Raw genomic sequence first — 26685 nt, forward strand, 5'->3', positions numbered from 1 at the left:
CGCGCATACACTCACCGGAAATCCTGAAATAAATCTAGAAATAATGCGAGCACCAGGATTTGAACCCTGGTGGATTGGGGATACCACTGTCCATCTAACCATCTCAACCACAGGTTGGTTCGCTCTCAACAAAGGTTTTTAATAAGGCAATAGTAATACAAGCATTAAGATATGTCGGTTTCTCCTTATTTTCCCATGGGGTTTTTGTAAGGAGTTTTTGATGGCATATTATGTATATCTCCTCATATTTTTCCCACAGGATTTTTAGAGGAGCATTTTTCAAGATGATGATTCTACTTAGACGAAGTGGAAATTAGGGGGAGTGTTAGGAATTAATTATTGTAATTAATTACATAGATAATCTCCATGTTGTATTAGAGAGTTGGTTAGCAATCTGCTAACCGATGTGTCTCTTCTCTCCTGACTCTCTGAATCGTCTTGTGTGTTGGATGTGTCTCTTCGGGAGATATATAAGTTGTAATCATCAAAGAATCAAGAAGACAGTTCATTCTTGCAATTGTTTCTTCACAAACACTACATGTGGGAAAACACTGGACACTAGTTTTCGGGAAACGCACAAGTCTACCGGTAATGACTGTGAAAATAAATACTCCCTCCGTCGGACTGTTACATAGGGCACCTAAGCTGTATGTGGGGCTCACCAGTCAGCATCCGCACTACTCTCTCTCCAACACTTACTCTCCGGCGTTCCATCGAACAGGTTGCGTCACGGTAACGACAACGACGTGCGCCGGCTACGCGAACGAGCCTACGTACCGTACCACGAAGAGCGCGGGGCAGGTCGCCGTTCCTGCCGGCACCGCCTCCTCGTCCTCGAGTCAAGCCACTCCAGCCATGCCGCCACCCGCGCGTCCCTTCCGAACCGGCCGCGCCCCCTGTGCTAGCTCTACTCCTTGCAGGGGCTCGCCGCCACAGCGGTTCGGGTCCGGCCGGAGCAGCAAGCCGCGGAGGCTCAGCGCCCTACACGTACGCTCCAGGATGCTACGGTGCCGATGATACCGTCGGTGACCACGGACGCGTGCTAGTCCATCGCCCACAGAATGGTGCAGCCCGTGCTAACTCACGTGCCGCCGTGTCTGCCACCGGGATTTTCCTAGTTGTAAGTTTACCTGGAAGACAAGAAACAAATTCACCCCATGCTGGCTAGGCTAGAGAAACTGTATGGTAAAAGTGGATGGATATTTTGAATTCTGGACACACTTGGCTCTGGGCATGCAGACGCGCAGCCATGACCTCCACATCTCCAATACAATACTCTCTCTGTAAACTAATATAAACGCATTTAGATCACTACTTTAGTATTTTAAACGCTTTTATATTAATTTACGGAGGAAGTACATCATAAATCAAAATCAGGAAAGTGGGAAGATACACGAGTGGATCACAAAAAACCTAACACACACCTACACAACTTCAACGGCGATGCTGGCCGGGTCGCCGGCTCTACTGAAAATCCCCACGTGTGCGAGCAATGCCCATAGGAGCGTTATGAGCTCGCCGCCATGGGCGATGGCCTCCGAGTGACCGTCAATGTTGTCTGATGGAGCAACGTACAGCATCATCTCCGACCAAAAGCCGGCGAGCAGCTCCCACGCCGTGTTGGCCTCTCCTTGGTTCAGCTCTGCCAACTGTTGTCCGAGCTTGGCACCATCCTTGAGCACCTCATGATTCTGTGAGCCGCTCATCAGCTCCACCAACTGCTGATACTCCACTTCAGTTGTTGATACTCTAGCAAGGATGTGCTCGGCCTTCTTCTTGACGGTCTTGTACAAGCTCTTGCACCACTCATCGTCGTCTGGAAGCAGCTCAGGAGAGTTGGCCACCAAGTAGGCGCAGTACCGGGATAGGTGAATGGCAGCAATCTTATGGTCAGACAGAGTTTGGCATGATCCAGCTGACCTGAGTTCAAGAATACTTGTGGCGATGTGGCACACCAGAATGGTATTGGCTATACCTTTTGTGCCATCAACCATCCAAAGAAGGTTGTCGCCGGTCTTCAGTTGTGGCCTTGTGCACAGAGATGGCATCCGGTTATTGTGTCGGCTTCTCTCATAGCTTCTCAGTGCAGTCAGGATAGCAGCTTTCACCGCTCTTGGCACCTTGACCTTCTGACCAGGTTTAAGACGACGAAGCAGTCCCATTGGATTCTTCCTTGGGTGGAGCACCAGTATTGAACATTGGTTCATCTTGTCCTCCAAATGATTTAACATCTTGCATCTACACTGCAACACATGCCTGATACATTTCTTCATGATATAGAGTATAGGAGATTGCTGCCAAGAAGCATGGTTAATGTAGCGGCAAACTAGGACCACTTTTGTCAAGTTAGAGCAAATGTACGAAGCAATTTCCCTTGTCTCAGCAAGCACAACCAGTGCGATAAGTACAACCACCGGTACAATGTCAAATATTGCATTTCCAAAGCGCCCGTGGTTTATTTCTATCATATTGCCTTTCTTTTCTCCCTTGCACTGATAAAAGCAAGATATCAACGGTAACTTGCGACCTTCCATGTATATCAGATAATTATTTTGAACATACACTATGACAACTAAGCAGTAACCGATGGCTGAGAGTGAAATTAACATGCTTAGTATCGGCATCCAGCTCTTTGAATATGAGATTGCGAGGGATGAATAATAAAAGTCATGAAGAAAAGAAAGCTCATATTCAGTCACTCGAAGTACCCTCCCATCATCCGTATCATCCAGTAACAGATGCTGTAAAAAGCTAGAAGCTTTGGTGAAGCCAATCTCATCATTTGTGTACCTGGCGAACCGACACCTTAAAAGCTTGGACAGTGCGAAGGAGAGGCATACATCTTTGAGATGTGATGTCAACTTGAGATCATGCATGTCATCCAGCTGCCAAACTTTATCAAGGGTCACTAAGCCGCCTCTATTGGGCATCAGTGAGAAGCTATAACCATGAGGCTGCTTATCCACAGATATTGTGTCTTCGCCCATCACTATTAGTGGAGGAGGTATATCCTTATAATCATTTGTCATGATGTCAGGATCGTGTTGTAGCTGCTCCATGTATCCAACAATAAGACGAGGATTGCATCCAATTGCTAGTGATTTTCTGGCCTTGTACCATGCAAAACACTTGAAAAATAGCTTTGCAAAGGTGAGAGCAAATGGTGGGATAATCACCAAACTTGCTAGAGAAAATACGTATACCAGAGACCACTCAATGTTGATGTTGATGATATCAGAAGCAATATAGAGGTCCTCGTATGGTACATGATACTTCAACCCTATGTTATAGAACATAAGATAGGAAGTCCACATTGCCTGCACAAGTAGTACCCCAGATGGGCCAATGTTTCGCCCTTCTCTAGGATCACTGACCACTACCAAAGTGGTGCTGATACCAACCATTTGAACAAGACCAGTCCAGATTAAGACTAGATTCATGTGGAAACTTGAATTGCACAGGCGGCCTATTATCTTTTCTCCATCGGCAAAAAGGATAAGGCCATTCTGATTACCAATGTCAGATAGGACATAGGAGATTATGGGAATGAACAATGCAGTGGCACCCAAGAAAATGTAGCGGGTCAATGGATGGCTGCGATAGCGACCGTATGCGCCTATGACAACCATGACTCCCATCAGGATGGCGTTCACTAAAAGGAGGGCATTGACTCGGAACATCGCCCCAGTGATGTGCTTAGCGAAGATCTCCGATTCATCAGAGTTGCATTTCTGAACTGTGAGGTATCCCACCCCCATCGATCTAGGTAGCTGGAATATGAAATCTGAACATTAGTAGCTAGCACAATTTAAGATGTCAGATTCAATCAAGAGTTGCTAGATAGATTGGATAAGTGTGTGTGTGTGTGTGTGTGTGTGTGTGTGTGTGTGTGAGAGAGAGAGAGAGAGAGAGAGAGAGAGAAACTAACAAGGTAGAGACTAGCGCAACGTATTCAGATGAGCTAATTAAACATTAACTGCTTGAAAATCTACTAATTCGAACAAAAAAGACGAGTCAGTAATTTACCTGAAATGCTAATCGAGCTCTCTCTGTGTAAATGGCAGAGATTTGATAATCAATCGAGTATTATATATGTCGGCTCCTTAATTTGTTTGGAAAGAATCGAAGCAGAACAGAGGGAGCCTGTTTATGGAAACTGAACAAGAAGGGGAAAAGTTGAAGCAGGGTCTCATCAAGCATTAGAAAAAACCAGCAACCAGGGTAAGCAATAACGTTAAAACAATCACTACAACTTTGAGTGTGATTTAATTACCAGCAATGAAGGGGATTCCGGCCCCTAGGTAGGCGCCGCGTCGGGGCAATGTTTTGTTGCAGCGAGGGACGATCTGGCTGCATCAAGAGAGGGTAAGAAGCAACGATTTAAAGAAAGGAGATGGTGCAATGATCAGCTCCACGATGCCATTTTATTCTTTCTCTTACTTTGCGAAAAGGTGCGCCGGCCGGCACCCGGGTGTCCCGGCAGCCCCTACCCAGCAGCAGCCCGCTTGCGGCGGCAGGGTAAGGCAATTTGACACAAATAGGTCAGGCTGGGTTGTAGTAGGCATAGCAGCTAGCAGGTACTGTATGGCAGTAGGGCACTGTTAAGCGGGCCGTTGTGTACACTTGTTGTTCAGCTTTTTCCATATCCGATAGAAAAAAGTGAGCCATGCAGCCATGCGCGGGTGTCCCTCTTGGTCAATCACGCAAACAACAGTAGACACTGTATACGGTTGCATGCCACAGCCTGCTAGCTTTAGTAGAAAGATTCTTTCCACAGGAATAGTGCGACTGGGTCCGGTCAGGGCACAAGTCGTTCAGTCTCGTCGAGCTGGCCGACATGTCACCTCCCACGTCTCTCTCTTTTCTCGCTAGGTGGAATCACCCTATACCAAACAGTGCTAGGTTGGGCCAATAATTGGTTCAAATTTGTCGATCCTGTCATGCTTTGTGGGCCTATTGACCTGCTAATCAAATGTGTGCTACAGTGCATGGTACAGATCTCTATGCGCCAGATTCCATATGGACGGTTCTGATAAGAGGGTGCCTAGGCACCCGGGTTCTAAAAGGCCACTCTCATCGAGGACAGGATGACTCCGGCTCCGGCTCCGGAGGAGGAGGACAACGACAACGATAGACGGTTGTTTGCGTGTTCGGCGATTGGGACGCCGACATCGCCGACAAATTATAGTTTTGACGATTGGGACGCCGACACCGCCGACATGTTCGGCGACCCAGGGGAAGAGGAGGAGGACGGGACGGGCGAATCCATCTCCAAGCGGCAGATCAGGAGGCTCTGCAAGGATTTGTCGGCGATGCTGGATTACCTGAGGCTGGACATCGAGCCGGCCGCCCCGCTCCGGGGGACGATGGTGGGAGAAGACGACCACGATGAGAAGTCGGCGGCGGCGCCGATAATCCCCTCCCTGTTAGAGCAGTTCAAGGATCTGCGCCGCCGCATGTACAAGCTCAGATCGCGGCTTTTCCCTTTCAAGGAGTGGTACGAGGAGGAGCAGGCTAAGCCGGTGTCGTACGAGGGATTGGGCGAGGAAGAGAAGGCGAGGAAGATGATGAAGAACGAAGAGGAGTTCTTCGACAGCTACTGCGAAAGCACCGAGTTCATATCTCCCCGCGTCACATTCTAGCAGGAGAGTAAGTCGTCGACGCTGCTAAACACCATAATATACACTACCTCTGTCCTGATTTATTGGTCCGCATTGTAATTTATGCCAAATTTTGACTTAAGATTTAACTAACAAAATATTAATGCATGTTAACGAAAATTATATCGTTGGATTCGTATTTCAACATAGTTTTTAATGATATAATTTTTTATCACATGCATGAATATTTTGTTAGTTAAATTTATGGTCAAATTTTGACACAAAATATAATAAAAACTAATAAACCAGGACGGAGGTAGTAGGCAACTACTTCCCCCATTTCATAATATAAACCCAGTGTAAAAAAGCTCTTATATTATAGAACAGAGGGACTAATTAATTAGAATGACTGCTATATGCAATCAACACTTTCATTTTTTTTCACATTTTCTTGGTGGCGGCGGCAGATGTGACTCCCACATCCCCGAGCAATTTGAGGAAATAGCACATCTTTCCTCGTACCTTGAGGAAATAACACACTTTTCTTTTTGTTTGATTAAATGACACACTTTTCCTCTATGGCTGGATAAAATGACACAAACTGGCTTTTTTTCTCATTTTTTTGGTATGGGCCTACACGTCATAATATTTTGGACGATTTTGCCCTTTGGTCTTTCTTGCCCGGTCAACAGGTTATTAGATGGAAAACAGAGGAGATGAGACGATTCAGAAGACAGAAGAACATCGAAACAGAGGAACGCAACAGCCAGCCGCCATCTCGTCGTGATTCCTCCCCGAGCGCCGTGACCTCGCCGCGTCTCCTATCCCGCGCCGCCCGTTCCTGTGGCGGAGGCGCCACCGTCCGCCGCTCTTCGACCACTCCCACGCCGTGCCGTAGAAGAAGGGCGCCGCCGTACGCTGTGCCGGAGAAGAAGGGCGCCGCCGTACGCCGCGCTCCGGCTGCTTCCTCACCGTGCGGGAGAAGAATGGCGCCGCCACTTCAAGTCCCCCTGCAGCGTGTGGCAGTCCAAGTCGCTCCGTGGCCGTAGCGTGCATTTGCTGGCTGGAGCCTGTAGCTGCTTGCTGCTGTGCTTGGCTGTGATTGGTCGCTGCTGTAGTTGCTTGCTTTAGCAGGGAAGTAGTGCTGCCTGAAGATGATACACTAACAACTTTATTTTGTGTTGATGGCTTAGCTTTAGCTGCTGTCACAACTGGATATGGATGTCTTCCTTTGGATGCAATCAAAATTCAGCTTCAGTGATTGTAACTGTATTGATGTACAGTTTTCTTGACATGGATATAAGTAAAATTTCATCAGCATTTTCACCAAAATTTTTGGCATGACCTCTCCTTATTTCTGTACCATTTTCACATGTCACAAAAATATATATGACAATCCATATAATCAGGCTCAATAAGGTGCATATGTGCTCATAAACTTGACAATCCAGACTGAATATGTATGAGTTTCAGATTTAAAGCATAAGGTGAGTACTTGACTCAGAAGTTGCATCCAGAAGCATAAAGCGAGTCGTCTACTGACTACGCACACGACAAGATCCCAGAGACACTGAAACAGTGAATTCAATCCAAAAGCATTGACTACGCGAAGAAGTAGCATCAATTTCATAAAGATGACTACTACACACTACATGATCACAAAATGGCATTCTAAACTATTTTTCTCCTCTTCGGCGTAAGCTTCTTTGCGGGCCTCACACCAACATTTGATGGAGAAGTGGGAGTCTCTATTTCCATAGAAAGTTGCCTACATAATACATCGATTTCATTCATAAAAAAAAGTAGCCTACAAACAAGAACAATTGAAGAAAAACATCAATTTTCGTCACCTCCTTGTGATTGGACCAGGGCTGCCTTGTATGACAGGCGATGAAGATGTCTCTCCAAGAGGGCTACCAAGAGATGATTGACTGCAAAAAATACATTGCTCATAATATATATAAAAACACGCCACATTCGTAGAGATAAGAGAAGCAAAAAAATGTTACCTCCTCGTCATAGGGCGAGGGCTAGCGTGTGGGACAACCAACGGCGACATCCCTCCATTAGGGCTACCAAGAGAAGATTGACTACCCAAAAATATATTATTTATTATATGTAAAAACATGCCACATTTGTACAGATAAGAGAAGCAAAACAATGTCACCTCCTCGTCATAGGGCGAGGGCTAGCGTGTGGGACAGCCAACGATGACATACCTCCAGTAGGGCTACCAAGAGAAGATTGACTGCACAAAATGAATTGTGTAAGAGCAAAAAAATCACTTTTGTAGACATGTTGAAGAGAAGAAAAATAAATTTACCTCCTAGTCCTAGGACGAGGGCTGTCTTGTGGGACAGCCAATGGAGACATCCCTCCAAGAGGGCTACGAAGAGATGATTGACTACACAATATGCATTGTTTGAGAAAAATTATCTCATGTCCACTAGAGAAGTTGAAGAAAAGCATTAATTTTTACCTCCTTGTGACAGGACGAGGGCTGGCTTGCAGGACATCTCCTGGGATTGTACATTCAACATCAATTTCGGTGTTTGGCTTTATCTTTCTAGATTTTGGGTTCCTGCCAACAAATTCAACCAATGTTACAAACAAAATAGTAGAGCAAATGTGAATCAATACAAATTACCTTTTCTTCACTCCATTAGTCGGACAACCAGCTTGCCTATGTCCCAATTGCTTACACTTCTTGCACCTGTTTTGGCTTCCTAATTGACCTTTTGGTGGTGGTTTCTTTTTATAATTCCCCCCTCCCTTTTCAAGGCAACTTTTCAATCTTGACTTCCTTTTTCTTCCTACTGAACTTTTGGGGAGTGGTGCATGTAACAGAAAGTCTAATTTAACATTAGGCCATTGTGACCGGTCTGTGAGAGGCGCAACAACCCCCTTATAAGCTGCCCTAAACCTTTCTAGAGAGTAGTATTCATGAAGATAATCTTCCATCTTCACGTTCCTTTTTCCAATCAAGAAAGCAAGTGCATGTTCACACGGTTTGCCCGTGTGCTGCCACTCGAGGCACGTGCACTCACTCTGTTCTATGTTAACCACATGCCTCAAATTGTCTTTGTTGATGTCCCTCACCTCACACTTCCACCTACTTGATCTGGTAACTTTCAGGTGCCCAAGTCCTCTTGTTCTATTATTCACTTGTTGTACAACTGCTGGCAGCATCCGTCCTTGTAGCTTCTCCCCAATCTTTCTCCTTTTCTCGAGCAATTTCATTATCTTTCCATTAAGTGTGTCAGCCAACCCATCTACAGGAAGATCTTTGATTCCTTTAATCCAATTGTTGAAGCTCTCCGCGAGGTTGTTATGAATGTAATCACACTTGATCTCGGTGTCAAAACTAGACCTCATCCACTTCAGATTATGGTAATCTTGCAAATACTTGCCCACAGTTTGGCTAGATTCTAGAACCTTGGAGAAATGGTACTCAAACATTGAAGGTCTATGTGTCTTGGCCGCACCCCACATGCGTCCAACTATGTCACCACGATATCTTTTCAAAAAATTCTGCATCAAATGCCTGAAACACTCCCTTTGTTCTGCCTGAGGGAAAACTTTCTTAACTGCATTTTCTAAGCCTTTGCATGCATCGGTACATATAGCAAGCTTTGAAATTGGACCTAGTGCTCTATGCAATTGTGTCATAAACCATGTCCAATTATCTTCATCTTCAACCTCAATAAAACCAAATGCAGGAGGAAACATCCAATTATGACCATCTAAAGCGGTACATGCAGCTAAATGACCATTCCACTTCCCATTTAATGCAGTTGAGTCTATGCTAAGATAAGGTCTACATCCTGCATGGAAGCCATCTACACAAGGCTTAAGTGCCATAAAGAATCTGTGGAAGTAAACCTTACCATCCAATAGTTTAGTATCAACCTCAACAATGCTTTCGGGAGATCTCAGTTCCATCTCTGCTTTAAAATTGAATAGGTATCGGAAGCTACTACCCCAAGACCCATAGATCTCATCCTTTGCTCTTTCTCTCCCCTTCCATACAGTGTCATAGCCAGTGGTTACATTCCAGTCTTCCTCCAATTTCTCTTGTAAATCCTTGCAACCAATGTTTGGAGTTTTCCTCAAAATTTTCTTAGACCTTTCTCGAATCCAATCTTGTGAGGCCATTGCTGAATTTAATCTGCTACTTGAAACACATGTGTGTGCCAGCCCTATCTTGTTAACCTGCATATAGAACAAAGTTGTTACTGTCGCTACAATAACAGGATGCTATCATAGTAAAAAATAAATAGAAAAACTGAATATATTAAGTTATGTTGGTACCCTGGTCTTTGCCTTATCAGCCATCAAACGACATGTTATTTTTCATGGACAATCCTCGGCCATACAATGTGCCATCCACATACTCTTATTAGCTCTATGAGTTCCAAGGTTAAATTCTTCATTGATTGCCCATTGCCTCACAACCCTCCTACAATCTATCATTGTTGGAAAGATTGAGCCTTTCTCAACTTTTGGATAATCTTTGTCATATGACATTTCTATCTCCTCGGGAACGTGATCATCAACTGGTATAGCTCCTTCAGCCATTAACTCATCACTAACATGGCCCGTAACAACTGGAGCTGGCTCATTTACTGGTTTAGCATCCTCGGTCTCATCCTCAATTCCGAGTACCTCACACATGTCTTCATGGGATATAGGATATATTACATCATCACCAATAGGAGTTATCGCTATAGCGGACCAATCAATGACTTCACCATCAGATTGCATATATCTCGAATCGCTAAGAAGAAAATTACCAGTTGTAGAATCGTCAATACATGTTGCACTACTTGCATTCGACTGGTAAACGTCAGTACTTGAGCAGATAATATTGTCCACAATCTCACTAGATGGGATATTTTGAGAGCAATATGATGTTGTAACCCCATTTGCAATGTCCACAACTTGAGCTAGCACTAGCAATTTTTTTTCTTCCCATCTCTCAAGAAAAGCTGTCAGTAGCTTCCAATAATTATCGATCCTCTCAACTGATTCAAAGTGCTTGTCTTGGCACAAAATATGGACCTCTTGCTTACTTCCCCAAACAATTTTGGACCGAATGAGTTCGACCATTTTTTCAACCGTAAAATGTTTCATGTTAACCTCAAACTCAATATCATGCTCGGCAACTTGACGCTCGCTGCCACCGTCAAGCTTTGCGACAAATCGGAGAACTCTAACTGTTAATTCATAAATGACAACACGCGACTCCGCACCTTCTTCCCTACAAAATTAAATGGATTTTCGAAACACAAACAATGGTTAGGTCTAACTATTCATAAAAAAACTGATGTTAACAATTTATACAGTTTGTGACTGACCCTGCTGGAACTGCGCCCTCGTGCTCCATCACGGCGAGCTAAACTTTTTGCTGTCGTAAAGCCAACAAACTAGCTCTCCTCCACAAAATCCTCCATTATATAAGGTTCCTGGATGACTTGCTTCCTGATTCCACATGTGAGATCAAATTGAAGGAAGAGAGAGATATAGAGGAGGAAACCTGTACTGGTAGGGAAAGAAAGAGAGATCAACAGAGAAGATGGGAGAACACCTGTAACTCACGGCAAGATGAGCGGCGGCGGCGGAACGGGTCGAGCGACGAGTGATGAGGGCAGCACGCCGGGGCAGAGGCACGGCGAGTCAACGACGATGGAATTCGCGGCGCCTGTGTGAGGAAGCCGGCGAGGCGGCGGCCCTGCTTGCCTCGCGTTCCTCTGTTTCGATCGAAACTGATCGCTAGGTTGAATCGAACCTGTTGACCGGGCAGAAAAGACCAAAGGGCAAAATCGTCCAAAATATTATGACGTGTAGGCCCATACCAGAAAAATAAGAAAAAAAGCCAGTTTGTGTCATTTTATCCAGCCATAAAGGAAAAGTGTGTCATTTAATCAAACAAAAAGAAAAGTGTGCTATTTCCTCAAGGTACGAGGAAAGATGTGCTATTTCCTCAAATTGCTCCACATCCCCAGAGGCGGTGGGAGTGGTTACCCAGTGGTTCCTTCACATGTTCACATCGATTAATAGCCTTCGCCTCGGCAGAAGTGAGGAAATCAGGAACCTATGTCAGCTTTCACATGGACCCAATCCAGAGGTGCGTGGTAGGGCTTGGGGAGATGAGAGGGTGGATGAATTCTTACTCTGTAGATGAGATGTAGAGGAGCTCGAGCAGGGATGCCACCACAGGGAGCCAGTCTTAGGCATCGGCCCACAGGAGCACAGTTGGGCGATGGGGCCTCAACAACAGCAGCACCCTGAGAAGCGGCGGCGGCGGCGGCACCCTGCTTCCTTGCCGGATGTGGTGGCTCCCGTGTCATCGGAAGGGGCAATCGGTGCGGCACCCTTGGCGGTTCATGAATTACCGGCACTCCAGTGGCGTCCCCTAAGAAGGAGTTGTTGGTCCTCGGCTCCTTGTCGCCATGCGGAGTGGAGGCCGGCTGTGGCGTTTTTCTTAGAAGAGATAGGGTCGGGATTCAGGAGGTCGAGGTGATGGATGTGTCAATGTGGGAGCGAGATCCTCTGACGTATAAGAAATTACTGTCGAGGGACGTCGATGTGTGTAGGCCGTTCTTTTCACATCCAACGACAGGAGGTGAGACCCATGAAAACAAAGTGCATGAGCCGGGTCACCGGGAGCCAGCATGCCCTGCTCTACGATCATGGTCGGCTGCACCACGCCGTCCAGGTCAACGCGCTCGTCCTCTGCGCCACCGCCGCACACCGGCAAGAGGAGGAGCAGGAGACCAGCTTCGGGTCGCCGCGCTCTTTCTCTCCGTCGTCGTCTGCATCGTCTCGCCGCCCTAGTGCGCGCTGGCCGCGTCCTCCGAGAGGAAGAGTACGAGTCTTGCTCTGAGGCCTCATGGCAACAGCTAACATCCGAGGCCTCATCACCGTTTACTTACCATTGGATGAATATGCTACGGCGACGCCATCGTCGACGTCGTCATGTTCCAGCGTTGATGTTCGTGTTCGTCTCTCGGTGTAGGGGGCGAGCGCCACGACCAGGATGAGACGAGCGCTAGTTGAGAGCAATTTGAATAAAATGGTGCAAATGACCACGACCAGGAGCACTCATGCGCTGTGTTTGCACGGAATTCACCTCCTGTCGGTGGATGCGAAAAGAACAGCCTCCGAGCAATGACATCCCTCTGCAGTACTTTCTTTTTTGTCAGAGGATCTCGTTCCGTCAATGTGTGTGAATACCTGATTAGTTTTCTAATAAAATACGATCATGATTAGTTTCCTAAGAAGACGCGATCGTGATTATAGTGATTAGTTTCCTAAGAAGACACGATCGTGATTATAGTTTTCTAATTGATCGGACATGGAGTTTCTTATGATGAAGCATGGTCAGTCAATGTAAACTGTTAAGTGCACACAGAGAATGGATTAGGTTAAGGCTAGCTGTTAGATTAAGTTTGGTGGGCTTAATCATGCGGCGATAATGAAGCCGTATACGCTTTGCGGGGTGCACGTAATTTTTTTTGTTTGCTTGTTTAATAGTAGTGGAGATGCCCTTAGATTAACATCCAACGGACAACGTCTGCACGTTCTAGAGGAGCCAATCGAAAGTCTCATGATGGGTGCATCCATGTAGATGCATGCAAGTGTTGCATCCCCGAAGAAGTGAATGCATGCAATTTTTGCATTTCCAGTAATGCCAACAACATGAAGTACGAGCCTAAGCTCATCTTATTTTCGAATTCGTGATTGTGACTTTATTACAAATACGTAGTATAGTTCGCAGACATAGCACATAGTTGCGCATATCGACTGGTGCCATGTACAAATCTCCGTCTTCTTTAGTTTTGCACAACATAAAAATCAACCTATATGTCCGGCCGGCGCGCTCTCCACACGACCGAGAACTCAACTAAAAAAAGCAACTTCCCGTGCGCTACCTGGGTTGCATCCTAATCAAGGGTAAAAGATGGATATGACATAGTAATGCACTACAAAGTTTTACTAGCAGGAGCGAGTGAGGGTGGACGTGATTTTCCTCTCGGAAACTCACATGAATAAGGAAAAAGCTGATGATGTGCGGCGTAAATTAGGTTTCGATGAGATGTATGTGCAAGAAAGTGATGGTAGATCAGGAGGGTTAGTCCTGTTTTGCAACTTCATTAATAAAGTGGTTTTGAATTACTCCTCGCCCTCTTTTATTGATGTTGTTTCTATGAGGGGGGATGAGGTAGATTGGAGATTGACAGGGTTTTACGGCTTCCCAGCATGGGATCAACGACACCTGTCATGGACTTGCTTGCGTGATCTTCATAAGATGGGTAACCATCTGTGGGCTATAATAGGAGATTTCAATGAGATTTTGTATGCAAATGAAAAGGAGGGAGGTAATCCTCGACCGAACAATATGATGCAAGCTTTTCGGGACTGCTTGGTGGAGTGTGGACTGGAGGACATGGGCTATACGGGAGACTTGTACACTTGGAGGAGAGGAGAGATTAGGGAAAGATTGGACCGGGCAGTGTGTAACTCGCAATGGTCTACCAAATTTCCGAAAGGGGCATTGATCAATGAGAGTCATGTCCATTCGGATCATAGACCAATTATACTTGACACTGAGTACCAGGAGGGTGTTCAATTTAGCAGGACGACAGGAGACCGAAAGTTTGAAGCTAAGTGGTTGAAGGAGGAAACAGTGGAAGAGATTGTGAATACAGCATGGAGTCGGGCCAAACTTGCTGGCTTGGGTCCATCGTTAGCCGACCGAACTCATGCTATCAAGTCAGATCTTCATCAATGGGATAAGGAGGTGTTACAGGGGCCAAAGAGAAGGATCAAAAAGTTGAAAACGGAATTGGAAAACTTCGTTGTGGATTGAATAATGCGGACAATAGAGCTAGGCAGAAGGAAATCCGTGTTTTGCTTGAAAACTTACTGGACCAGGAGGAAATCTATTGGCTCCAAAGAGGGCACGCCAACTGGCTGTTACATGGTGACCGAAACTCTAACTTTTTCCATAAAATGCAGCCACTGCGAGGAAGAAAAGGAATCACATTAGAAAATTGTTGGATGACACTGGAGTATGGCGTCAAGGTACAGAAGACCTAAATAAACACATTACTGATTATTTTGGTAAACTGTTTACTTCCGAAGTGCACGGTGCAGATCAAAATGTAATTTCTCGAGTTAAACGGTGTGTATCACCAGAGATGAATAATACCTTGCTGGCGCCTTACACTGCTGATGAGGTGCACAAAGCCCTGTTTAATATAGGCGACCTGAAAGCGCCAGGCCCGGACGGGCTACATGCTGTTTTCTATAAGCGATTTTGGCCAATGCTAGGAGATGACCTCATTGAGGAGGTTCTTTTGGCAGTGAATACATGCACTATACCGAAAGGTTGGAATGACACCGCAACCGTGATGATCCCGAAAATAAACACACCAGAAAAGGTAACACAATTTAGACCTATCAGCCTTTGTAATGTAGTTTACAAGGTTATTTCCAAGATAATTGCAGGCGACTGAAGGTAATCCTCCCGGAAATTATTAATCCAACACAGAGTGCATTTGTTCCTGGTAGGCTCATCACTGATAATTTCCTTGTGGCATATGAGTGCTTTCATGCAATTAAAAAAAGATCAGGGAAGGAGGGACTGTGTGCGGTCAAGCTAGATATGCGCAAAGCTTACGATCGAGTCAAGTGGGCTTTCTTGGAAGGAATTATGCTGCAGATGGGATTTCACGCTAATTGGGTGAAGATGATTATGCAGTGTGTGTCCACTGTGGAGTATCGGGTTAGATACAATACTGAGGAAACCGAATCTTTCTCGCCAACACGCGATCTGAGACAAGGAGATCCATTATCTCCCTATTTATTTCTGTTTTGTTTAGAAGGGCTAACTGCACTCTTGGGGCATCATGAGGACAGGGGAGATTTACAAGGAGTCAAAGTGTGTCGTGAGGCACCATCTATTTCAAACTTGTTATTTGCTGATGATTCACTAATACTCATGAAAGCAAACAATCAGAATGCCCAGGTCCTTAAAAGCATCCTTGATTCGTACTGTGCAGCATCGGGACAGTTGGTGAGTGTAGAGAAATCTAGTATTTTCTTTAGCCCTAACACGGATGTGCTTATTCGCGCTGAGATGTGCTCGACCCTCAATATATTGACCGAGGCATTGAATGACACATACTTGGGCCTCCCAGCAATTGTTGGCATGGACAAAATAGATTGTTTTCAATTCCTTATTGATAGAGGGAACAAAAGGATTAATGGATGGAAAGAAAGACAGTTGTCGGCATGAGGTAAGGAGGTTCTACTTAAATCGGTTATACATGCAACACTAGTACAGAACAGGGCAATAGCACCGGTTCATAAGGCCCTTTAGTGCCGGTTTGGTAACCGGCGCTAAAGTGTAGGCACTAAAGCCCTCCCCCTTTAGTGCCGGTTTGGTAACCGGTGCTAAAGGGCAACCACGTGGCACGAGTCAGCTTCGGGGGCAGGGAGCCCTTTAGTACCGGTTGGTGTCACCAACCGGTATTAAAAGATTGGGGGGTTTTGGGTTTATGATTTCTTTTTCATTTAATTTTGTGTTTTCCATTTAATTCTTTTTCGTTTGCTGGTATTTTACGATACTACATATTGTACACGTTATGCATATATATGAATAGAATTTCTAGTAGAACCGATCATAATATATATATATATATATATATATATATATATATATATATATAAACACTATTCTGATCACGGGATCAGAATAATATTCTGATCACAAGATAAACTTTCCGAGTAACGTGCCTGACCTTCCCCGAGTACTAGGTTGAACTTCAGCTAAAAGGTGTCCAAATGGGGCTTGCGATATACCGTTGGATAGCTATGGACATCAGTGTCATGACCCAACTTAATTTTTTGACAAAAATGTAAGCGGTTTAAGAGCAGTTTTGAAAACCGTTTTTTCTTCATACAAAAAACGTGAATCGTATTTTCGATCGCATTTTTAAACCGTTTATCGGAATGAGACAAATAATATGGCGTTGGAAATTTGCTGCAAAACCGCTCCTTCCACATGTTGAAAGTTTTCTCTAATTCCCTACGGTTAAAGAGTAATTCGGAAAATCATAAAATTTCGCAAACCGAACACCCGAGTTCGTATTTTTGACGCAATTTCTAAACGGCTAATCCAATTAAGGCAAATAATATGGCGTTGGAAAGCTTATGAAAATGTGCTACTTTTTTTATGTTAAAAGTGTTTTCTAATTTTGAATGGTTTAAAAGTAATTTAGAAAACGGTACAAGTTCCACCGAGTTCGTATTTTTGAGCTAATTTTTTAATCGTACGTCCAAATGCAGCAAATGATATGGCGTTTGAAAGCTTGAAGAAAAGTGAAACTTTTTTGCATATATTGTTTCTCCTAATTCATTATGGTTTTATGTCAGTTTTGAAAATGGCTAAAAACGTATTTTTGCCGTAATTTCTACAAAATCCATCGGAATGAGGCAAATAATATACCGCTGAAAAGCTACGAAAAATTCGAAACTTTTTCGTGTTGATGGTTTTCTCTGAATCCTGGCCATTTTCAAGTAATTTCGAAAACGACGAGATCATGCATTCTGCCTTTATTGCGAAACAGATTCTTCAAATATGCACCACGTGAAGAACTTGAACTTCTCAGCGTGTGTGCTTGAACTTCACTCTGTTTTTCACGTGTTCTTTTTTCTCGTAGATCTCCATCCTCTTCAAGTAGCTCTCCATCCATTCACCGCAATTGAGCAGGTGATATGCCGATGGAAAGCTGCTGTAAACACGCAAGTTTCCCATGTTGATCATCTTTTCATACTCGCGACGATTTTAAAAGTTTTTCATCTAAAATTCATTCAGCATAGTAGTTGAACTTCTTGCTATTTTCACGTTGAACTTCTGTGACGTATTTTCGTTTGTAATTTTCCCATCCACTCGTTAGTGTTACACAAATGATATTCTTTTTGTACAAACCTCTCTCACAATATTTTTTTAACTTTCTCCGATCGAGGACTTGAACTTACACAAATGATATTCCTGCCGTTTTTAAGTAAATTAGAAAAATGATGATATCATGATTTCTGCCTTCATCGCGAATGGAAATGCACTGCGTGAAGTAGTTGAACTTCTCGGGCATGTCTGTTTAAATTTCACCTTTTTATATTTTGAGTAAAGAATTGTATTCGATTTTTATACGAAAAAACCAAACATGGAAATACAATGTGAACCTCTCTCGCAAGAATTTTTGAACTTCTCCGGAGAGAGCACTTGAACTTCTGTCAACAAACCTTTTAAGCTTTTATTTTTCTATACTTTTATTCTCACGTGAAAATGCATTTCTTGCAGTACTTGAACTTGTTGTTGTTTTCACTATGAACTTCTTTCAACAGGTAAGAATTTTTTGAATACATAAAAACGTGTTTTAAGTGGTATACATGAAAACTTAAACTATTTATCGAAATGTGGCACATAATATACCGGTGGAAAGCTTATAAATAGCAGCAAGTTTTTCATGTAGACAGGTGTTACAAATTCGTTTTCGTTTGAGAGCAGTTTTTAAAATGGCAAAACAAAGTTATTTTTTGCCTTTTTTTCAACATGTAAAGGAAGGACGGACGTCTCGCACATGAATTTTGAACTATGATAGGAGGAGCACGTGAAATTCTTGCAACAAACCTTTTAAGCTTTTTTGTTTTGTATTCTTATCTAAAACGCATTCCGTGTAATAGTTGAACTTCCCATTGTTTTCACCTTGAACTTCTATCAAGTATTTTTGTTTAACCTCTCACACAAGAATTTTTGAAATTTCTCAAGGCCGAGCACTTGAACTTCTAGCAACAAAAATTTTAGCCTTTGCTTTTTCATTCTTTTTTAATACAAAATGCACACCGTGTAGTACGTCAACTTCTTGCGGTTGTCAATCTGAACTTCTCTCAGTTACGTAAAAATATCATGGTTGATTGTATAATAACAGCGGATATCTGAGTTTTTAAAAAATGGTTAAATCCTAGATTTTTTTAATAAACACCAAACCACTTCGTTAGTTTAGTTTGAACTTCTAGGATTTTTAAATACGAGGAAACTCTATTTTAAAACTTTTTTAGTTGTTCCTTTAATTTTAATTTGAACTTCTTCGTTTTAGTCTTTAGTAACAAGAAAAAATCTGAGTTTTTTATAAACCTTGAACTTCTCTGCTATTTCAATTTGAACTTCTTAGTTTTTTCTTAGAAAATATATGTTTTTAAATAAGCATCAAGCATTTAAAAAAAATTGAACTTCATACTTTTATTTTTGTTAGTAACGAAAAGAATTTGAGTTTTTTAATGTGAGAATATGTTTCTTGTTTGATATGTTGAGCTTCTCTTAATTTCATATTTTGAGCTTCCGGAGCATCAACTATAAACTTTTCGCAACATGTTTCTTTCTCCCTCTTTTCTGGCTTAGTTCACACGACATTTGTCCATTTTTTTTTCTTTAGGAAATTTTCAACATGGTCTATTTATTGTTTGATGTAACTTCTTTTTCTATGCACTTATTTATTTGGTTTATTTGTCTTCGAACTTACAAGCCTCCGAACCCTGAACTTCACATGTTTTCTTGAACCTTTTTTCCATGTATTCAGGAAACTTTTCTCCATGTGTTTTATGTTGTTTTCTTCCTCTAATTTTCACGGTATTTTTCCTAGCAAACTTCTCTGTGTACTGTTAAGGACATAACACTAAAATTTGTTCTATTGTTTTTTGAAGCGTAGTTTTTTTATGAACTACTAAAGTTTGAAAGGTGAGCATCTATTTTGTTTACACATTGACAGATGGATACATATAAATTTTACAATTTTTTTACATAAGCAAACAAACCTTTTTGTAAAAAAAGGACACAATAATTATGTCAGAACGCTCTTTCTTTTGCCATTGCATCAAAAGGTTCGAGAACCACGCACACAAATAGGAGCACACACGTGAACATGGAGGCAGCACACACTAGAGCGCGCACACGAGACACCACACCCAGCACGCACACACCAACACTGCTCTTTATTGATTTTGAATGGACGTCTTTTTGGACTTCTGTATATCTTTCTACAGCTTCTAGGACAACAGTTTCCGGTGTCCGAGCATTCAGTTATCTGAACTTTGAAGTAGCATTCAAATTCAGTTATCTGAATTCTGAACAACAATATAATTTTTTGTAGACCTGCAAGTAGTGTACAAGCATGCACAATTGTTGAACTTCATCAGTTTGCCCATCTTGTAGGAAAAGTGTAGAAAAGGCTAGTAAAATGCACAAAAATCAAGTCGTGGAATCCACATGGCATGGAAAGCATGACCAAATTTCCATTGCCTGAACTAGCTTCACACGGTAGCTTTTCCACTACTGACATGTATTGGAACATCCAAACTCCATGTGGAATGAATATAAAAATCTCAAAGTAAAATGATAGTTGAACACAAGAACGGCCGATGTTATGGAATCTATAATCATATACTCGCTACAGGAAATTGCCATGTTAAACTACATCCGAGAAACCACACAAAGATTACACAACCTGTTATGAACTCCGACCATCTTCCTCATGAACAGCAACAATTTTGTCCCAAGCACCTCATGTGACCTTCTCCCCTAGCGCATGGTGACCTTCCTCCCTATGTTCACGTGGGCAGCGGATGGCAGAACGGCGCGTGGATGGCGAGAACCACACAGTTAGCACACACATTGAACTCTAGAAGCTGGCTAGGACGAACTTCACAGAGAGCAGGCACACACCCAGCAGGCATGGTGGCAGCGGCGCAGGGAGGACGAGTCGCATGCGTGCGTACCTTGGCGAACCCCTCGCTGGTGCCGGTCTGCGTGCCGAAGAAGAGGGCTACCTGCTGGCGGCCATCGTCGTGGTTGGGCTCCTGCTCCTTCTTGGAGACAAGGGCCTTGGCCGCGGTGGCCTTGTGGGCCAGGTGCACTGCACCGGAGGAGGACGAGCGACGGAAGAGGAGTGGGACGCCGCAGCCGACGAGTACAGCGAGGGAGGTGGTGAAGTAGGCTGGCGAAGGTCGCCGGAGCAGGTTACCAGCAGGGAGAGGTCCACGGCGAGGTGCCAGGGAAGTTCACCTCCGTGCAATGGGCGTTGCACCACTAGGCGATGTAGGATTGGAACGGCCGTCGCGGCGGCCGGATCCCGCGGTGGGGCGGCGCAGCGGCCGGATCTGAGGCCGGTGGCGGCGCGGCGACCAGATGCGGGGGATGATGGAGGCGCGACGAACGGATCCGGGGGAGCGTGGGAGGCGCGTCGGGGTCGGGAGGCAGGGACGGGGCCGGGGTGGCCGGCGGCGGGAGGCGCACCGGAGCCAGGGCGGCGGCGGTTGTGGCAGGGAGGCGAGAGGTCCACGACGCTGGATCGGGGAGATTGGGGATCGGGAGGAGGTGGTGGGCGCGGGCTTGGCCCTTTTTTTTCCTCTGTGAGTTCGGGAATCGGGAGGACCTCTGCACGCTCTATATAGGCTGACGTGATCTAAATAGTTATTCTAATCCTGAAATTAGAATAATGTTACTCTCTCTATATACACACACACAATTTCTTCTAATTGGTGCCTTCGGAGCCAATGGCATTAGCCTAATTGGTGCCTTCGGAGCACGATAACAATCGGAAGTGGTTCATGGGGGCGGTAGCGGGTAATAGTATTCTTCTTTGGGATCTATGACCTGGTCGAGCAAAAATCCCGCTATTTCCTCTTGAATTGCTTGTATGCGCTCCGTTGTTAGGAGCTGCTTCCGCACCTCTTTGAACTGTTAAGAAGGAGATCGATATGCATGTGTATTAGTTGTGTGACTAGATATCGATAATGGTGTAAAAAATGTGAATAGTGTTCTGACAAACATACCCACTCCTGTCTTTGAGATTTGCTCCTTTCGGACGCCATCATGCGAATGTTCTCGCAAACGTAGTATGCACACAGATTATTCCCGGCGCCTGCTTCAGGGCCTTTACGAGAATGGAATTTGATCAGATAATAATTAATCAAGCATGATAATTAAAGAGATGGCAGCTAGTTAAAGAGATGGCAGCCCCAGATACGACTTTCCAAATTTGTATCCAACTCTTGCCGTTTCCGGCATTAAGTTATATTTATTTCTCGGGTTCGGTTCTTTGTCTCCGTGTGTGGTTTTCGTTTTCATGCATCTCATATCATGTCATCATGTGCATTGCATTTGCATTCGTGTTTATCTCATGCATTCAAGCATTTTCCCCGTTGTCCGTTTTGCATTCCGGCGCTTCGTTCTCCTCCGGTGGTCATTTCTAGCTTTCTTTCGCGTGTGGGGATTAAACATTTCCGGATTGGACCGAGACTTGCCAAGCGGCCTTGGTTCACTACCGGTAGACCGCCTGTCAAGTTTCGTATCATTTGGACTTCGTTTGATACTCCAACGGTTAACCGAGGGACCGAAAAGGCCTCGTGTGTGTTGCAGCCCAACACCCCTCAAATTTGGCCCAAAACCCACCAAACTCGGCTCCATGTCCTAGAGCGTTCGATCACAATCGCGTGGCCGAAAACCGCACCTCATTTGGACTCTCCTAGCTCCCTCTATGCCTATATATACACCCCCCTCCGAAATCCACGGTTCTTCTCCCCCCTAACCCTAGATCCAACTCCTCCCGCCGCCGCCGGACAAAAATCGCGCGCCGGACGTGTCCGCCCGGCTCCGCGGGACGAATCCGCCGCCGCCACGTGTCCCGGGGCCGGTCCCCAGTTGGTCGCCACACGCGGGCCCGCGAGGCCCGTGCGGGGCCCTCCCGGCCCGCTTCGCCGCCCGCCTCCTCCTCCAGTCGCCGCCCCCGAGCCCGGCGACGCTCGCCCGCTCCGGCCGCCGCGGCGCCATTGCCGGCCGCCGCCCGGAGCACCTTGCCCCGCCGCCCCAAGCCCTCGCCGGCGCCCGCACCAGGGAGAGGAGCTCCCGGCTCCGGCGACCGCCCGCCGCGCCGCTTCCTCCTCGCCGTCCGGCCCCCCCTCCCCGCTCCGGCTACTTCCTCTCCGGCCGCCGCCGTCGTCTACAGGAATCCCGGCGAGATCCGCCGCCATCTCGGGCCGCGTGCCCGAACCCTAGATCTGGATCCTGGGGTAGTTTTTTTTCACTAAGTCCCTAGATTTTACTCCATATGCTCCTGTTCGAGGACCCGTATCTCCGCATCCGTAACTCCAATTTGGGCATATTATATATCAAAATCTTCGCCTCGACATGTACATCATTTCATTCCATTGCATCATTTGCATTTGAGTTCATCTTGATGCCCAAAATGCTGTTAGAAGGAGGCTTCGTGAGTTAAATTGCAGATCCGTTAGTTCATCATAGACTTTTGTCTTTTTTGCCATGTTTAATCCGTGCATGATATGCCTATGCCCCTTTGGGATGAATTGTTAAGCATTTTGTCTTCTTTCCATAGATGCCACCCATGCATTTTTAGGATGTGTGTGGTGACTTGTGCAAGCTTGCAAAGAGAGGCACCTGAGATTGCTGATTTCAGGGACTTAGTGATTTTCACTAAGTCTGGGATATTTTAGTTCATGATGCCATATGTTCAGCTTGTTTCCTAGTGATCCGTGCCTCTTTTGAGGATGATCAGTAAGGGTGTTTTGATATTTATGTTATGCTATATCCGTCCATGTCTTTACTTGTTATGTTGGAGTGCTCTAGGTTGAGTCAATCGAGCTCAACTTTTGCTTTGTGGTTAATCTGGGCAGATCGTCAACTCGTTTGCGATTTTGCCGATGCTATTGTTAGTGATCCATGCATGCTATGCCATTGTTCTTGCCATGTGTAGCTAGCATATTGTGCCTTCTTTCTGGATATATGCTTGCCTTGCCGTGACTTACACCGTAGTGAGTGCATCGAGCTTGTTTACATGCCTTCGTGAGTTAAATTACTGCATGTCTCAGTTTTCACTAAGTCTGAAAAACTGATTGTGTTTGAGCTATGTTCGTGTGCTCGTTAGAGTATTTTGTGAACCCTTTTGGCCCCAGGTCACTTTGGGTGTTTTGTTAAGCTTGTCGAGTAGCTCCATGCCATGTTCTTACTTGTCATATTCAGATCATGTATCATGTTGTTTTGCTGCTCCGAAAAGGGCATCGTGGTCTGAAATTTCAGACTAGTGTTAATTTCACTGTCTGGAATCTGTTTTGCATATTCATTTTTTCCATGCTTGTTTGAACCTCTTAATGGATGAATTTGGCCGTGGCTCAGTGCTAGTATTTTGTTAAGCATCTTCTGTGCATCCCTGCCATGTATTTTTTTGTCATGTTTGGTGGCTGTAGCATGTTCATTTCGTTGCATTTAGATGCCTACTTGCTGTAAATCGCAGACCGATGTCATATCTTAGAACGCTTGCCATTTCCAAACCGTAACTCCGATTCCAATGATCTTTATATCGTTTTCAAGCGATTTCATCCCCTCTATCCAGTGGCACCCTTGGAATTCCAAGTTGAGGCCAGGTTCATGCATTTCCTGTCATTTCTTACATTTTGCATCCCGCATCGCATCCCGCATAGTATATCATCATTTCATCATATTGCTTGGTCTTGCACGTGGTTGATTGTGTCCTTGTTGCTTGTTTGTCTTGTTTGGGTAGAGACGGGAGACGAGTTCGCTACCGAGGAGCCCGTTGAGTTTGCTTGTGAGGATCCAGCCAACTCTGACAACTGTGCAGGCAAGATGATCATACCCTCGAAATCACTACTATCTTTGCTATGCTAGTTTGCTCGCTCTTGCTTTGCCAATGCTACGATGCCTAACTTTTGCTTGTCAGCCTCCCAATTGCCATGTCAAACCTCTAACCACCTTGTCCTAGCAAACCGTTGATTGGCTATGTTACCGCTTTGCTCAGCCCCTCTTATAGCGTTGCTAGTTGCAGGTGAAGTTCGGAGGCCGTTCCTTGTTGGAACATCATTTATTTACTTGTCGGGATATCATTATATTGCTATATTATCTTAATGCATCTATATACTTGGTAAAGGGTGGAAGGCTCGGCCTCTCGCCTAGTGTTTTGTTCCACTCTTGCCTCCTTAGTTTCCGTCATATCGGTGTTATGTTCCCGGATTTTTGCGTTCCTTACGCGGTTGGGTTATAATGGGAACCCCTTGATATTTCGCCTTGATTAAAGCTTTTCCAGCAATGCCCAACCTTGGTTTTACCATTTGCCACCTAGCCTTTTCTTTCCCTTGGGTTCTGCAGACTCAAGGGTCATCTTATTTTACCCCCCCCCCCCCCGGGCCAGTGCTCCTCTGAGTGTTGGTCCACCTGTCAGCTACCGGTGGCCACCAGGGGCAACTCTGGGCTGGCCTACCCGTACCTAGGACAATCTGAGTGTGCCCTGAGAAAGAGATATGTGCAGCTCCTATCGGGATTTGTCAGCACATTCGGGCGGTGTTGCTGGTCTTGTTTTAACCTGTCGAAGTGTCTTGAGTTACCGAGATACCGAGTCTGATCGAAACGTCTTGGGAGGAGGTCTTTTCCTTCGTTGACCGTGATAGCTTGTCATGGGCTAAGTTGGGACTCCCCTGCAGGGATTGAACTTTCGAAAGCCGTGCCCGCGGTTATGGGCAGATGGGAATTTGTTAATGTCCGGTTGTAGAAAACTTAACCCTTAATTAATTAAAATGAATCAACTGAGTGTGTTGCCGTGATGGCCTCTTCTCGGCGGAGTCCGGGAAGTGGACACGATGTTGGAGTAATGCTTGCGCAGGTTGTCCCTCTAGATTCTCGCTCGTGCTTTGCCTCCTCTTCTCGCTCTCTTTTGCGAATTAGATAGCCACCATATATGCTAGTCGCTTGCTGCAGCTCCACATATATTTGCCTCATCCATTCCTATAAGCTTAAATAGTCTTGATCGCGAGGGTGCGAGATTGCTGAGTCCCTGTGGCTCACAGATACTATAATTCCAGATGCAGGTCCAGGTGATTCCGCTCCAGGTGACGAGTACGAGCTCAAGTGGGAGTTCGACGAGGACTCTCAGCGTTATTATGTTTCCTTTCCCGATGATCAGTAGTGGTGCCTAGTTGGGGTTTGATTCAGGGCCTTGTCGCATGTTGGGTTCTTTTCCATTTTGGCGCCGTAGTCGGGCCATGAGTGTTTGTCTGATGGATGTTATTTATGTACTTTGATGTGACGTGGCGAGTGTAAGCCAACTATGATCTTCCCCTTTTATTATATATTACATGGGTTGTTGTAATGATTGCCTGACTTGCGACATTGCTTTCAATGCGGTTATGTCTCTAAGTCGTGCCTCGACACGTGGGAGCTATAGTCGCATCGAGGGCGTTACAAGTTGGTAATCAGAGCCTTCCCCGACCTTAGGAGCCCCATTGCTTGATCGTTTTTAGAAGCCGAGTTGTGTCTAGAAAAATGTTTTGAGTCATTTAGGAATTATATATCGGAGAGCTTAGGAATTCTTTTTACTTCCCAGTCTCCTCATCGCTCTGGTAAGGCTTCCTGACGTAGAGTTTTGACTCTTCTCTTCTCAAATTTCACTAAAAAATTTTTAGGATCACGCGAGTATTTTGGATTTGTTCCGATGGTTTTGTGACGAGAACATTGTTCTTGGTGCCTCCTGTCTTTAGGGGCTGTGGCAGTGTCCCGGGGAGTTGAGCTCCGAGGTGTTGTCGTCACAATTTTATCGTTGCAATTCTGGTATACTTGAGATATGTGCGCGACATCGAAAAACTCCTTTATGCAGTTCGTTGGTGAGATAACCTCGACGCCACCCAGTACTGGGGCGGGAGTTCGGGAGTATCGCCATAACTTGTATAACGGATGTTTTTCGAAGGTTGAGATAGATGGTTTCCGAAGGTTTCTTGGTTATGTGTTGAAGGATGGATACAGCTGGATGTAGGATTTGCTAGCTTGAGTGAGATATTATGCTCCCCTGTATCCCCAACACCTGATTGCATAACAGGAAATTTTTGGGAGTTTCATAGGTGGGAATTCAAGTAGCTCTTAGGATATCTTTCCGACAGATGTTTGATATGAAATTGGGGTTCGACGTCTAGTGGTTCGCCTATTCACGGTCGATTTTATAGT

The 26685-nt window shown here is 45.0% G+C and overlaps 3 protein-coding genes across 3 annotated transcripts; all 3 read right to left on the reverse strand.

The window, feature by feature from the left end:
* Positions 1-1181: 1181 nt before the first annotated feature.
* LOC147987937 (uncharacterized) lies at positions 1182-4497 on the reverse strand. The gene is made up of 4 exons (XM_087545522.1): positions 4441-4497; positions 4274-4350; positions 4027-4156; positions 1182-3770 (listed from the first exon to the last, which is right to left on the reverse strand). Exon 4 carries the CDS (start codon positions 3756-3758, stop codon positions 1425-1427), a length of 2334 nt encoding a protein of 777 aa, XP_087401648.1. The 5' UTR covers positions 3759-3770; positions 4027-4156; positions 4274-4350; positions 4441-4497; the 3' UTR covers positions 1182-1424.
* A 2529-nt stretch (positions 4498-7026) lies between these two features.
* On the reverse strand, positions 7027-9807 carry LOC147987938 (uncharacterized). Its single transcript, XM_087545524.1, has 7 exons — positions 8248-9807; positions 8080-8181; positions 7924-8004; positions 7768-7848; positions 7610-7690; positions 7451-7531; positions 7027-7368 (listed from the first exon to the last, which is right to left on the reverse strand). The coding sequence occupies exons 1-7, from the start codon at positions 9753-9755 to the stop codon at positions 7272-7274; spliced, it is 2031 nt and encodes a 676-aa protein (XP_087401650.1). The 5' UTR covers positions 9756-9807; the 3' UTR covers positions 7027-7271.
* Positions 9808-9915: 108 nt separating this feature from the next.
* On the reverse strand, positions 9916-11421 carry LOC147987939 (uncharacterized). The gene is made up of 3 exons (XM_087545523.1): positions 11188-11421; positions 10958-11081; positions 9916-10860 (listed from the first exon to the last, which is right to left on the reverse strand). Exons 2-3 carry the CDS (start codon positions 10984-10986, stop codon positions 9954-9956), a joined length of 936 nt encoding a protein of 311 aa, XP_087401649.1. The 5' UTR covers positions 10987-11081; positions 11188-11421; the 3' UTR covers positions 9916-9953.
* Between the last annotated feature and the right edge of the window lie 15264 nt (positions 11422-26685).

The sequence above is a fragment of the Triticum urartu genome, chromosome 2A (assembly GCF_056163025.1).
Source record: "Triticum urartu cultivar PI428250 chromosome 2A, HENAU_Tu73, whole genome shotgun sequence".
Classification (NCBI taxonomy): Eukaryota; Viridiplantae; Streptophyta; class Magnoliopsida; order Poales; family Poaceae; genus Triticum; species Triticum urartu.

Excerpts from the sequence above, each read along its gene's own strand:
- LOC147987937 (XM_087545522.1), bottom strand. The coding sequence starts at position 3,758 with ATGGGGGTGGGATACCTCACAGTTCAGAAATGCAACTCTGATGAATCG.
- LOC147987938 (XM_087545524.1), bottom strand. The coding sequence starts at position 9,755 with ATGGCCTCACAAGATTGGATTCGAGAAAGGTCTAAGAAAATTTTGAGG. Across the intron at positions 7,849-7,923 it reads CCTCGTCCTAGGACTAGGAG|TCAATCTTCTCTTGGTAGCC; the intron begins GTAAATTTATTT and ends CATTTTGTGCAG. Across the intron at positions 7,369-7,450 it reads CCTGGTCCAATCACAAGGAG|GCAACTTTCTATGGAAATAG; the intron begins GTGACGAAAATT and ends TGTATTATGTAG.
- LOC147987939 (XM_087545523.1), bottom strand. The coding sequence starts at position 10,986 with ATGGAGCACGAGGGCGCAGTTCCAGCAGG. Across the intron at positions 10,861-10,957 it reads GAGGGCGCAGTTCCAGCAGG|GGAAGAAGGTGCGGAGTCGC; the intron begins GTCAGTCACAAA and ends TTAATTTTGTAG.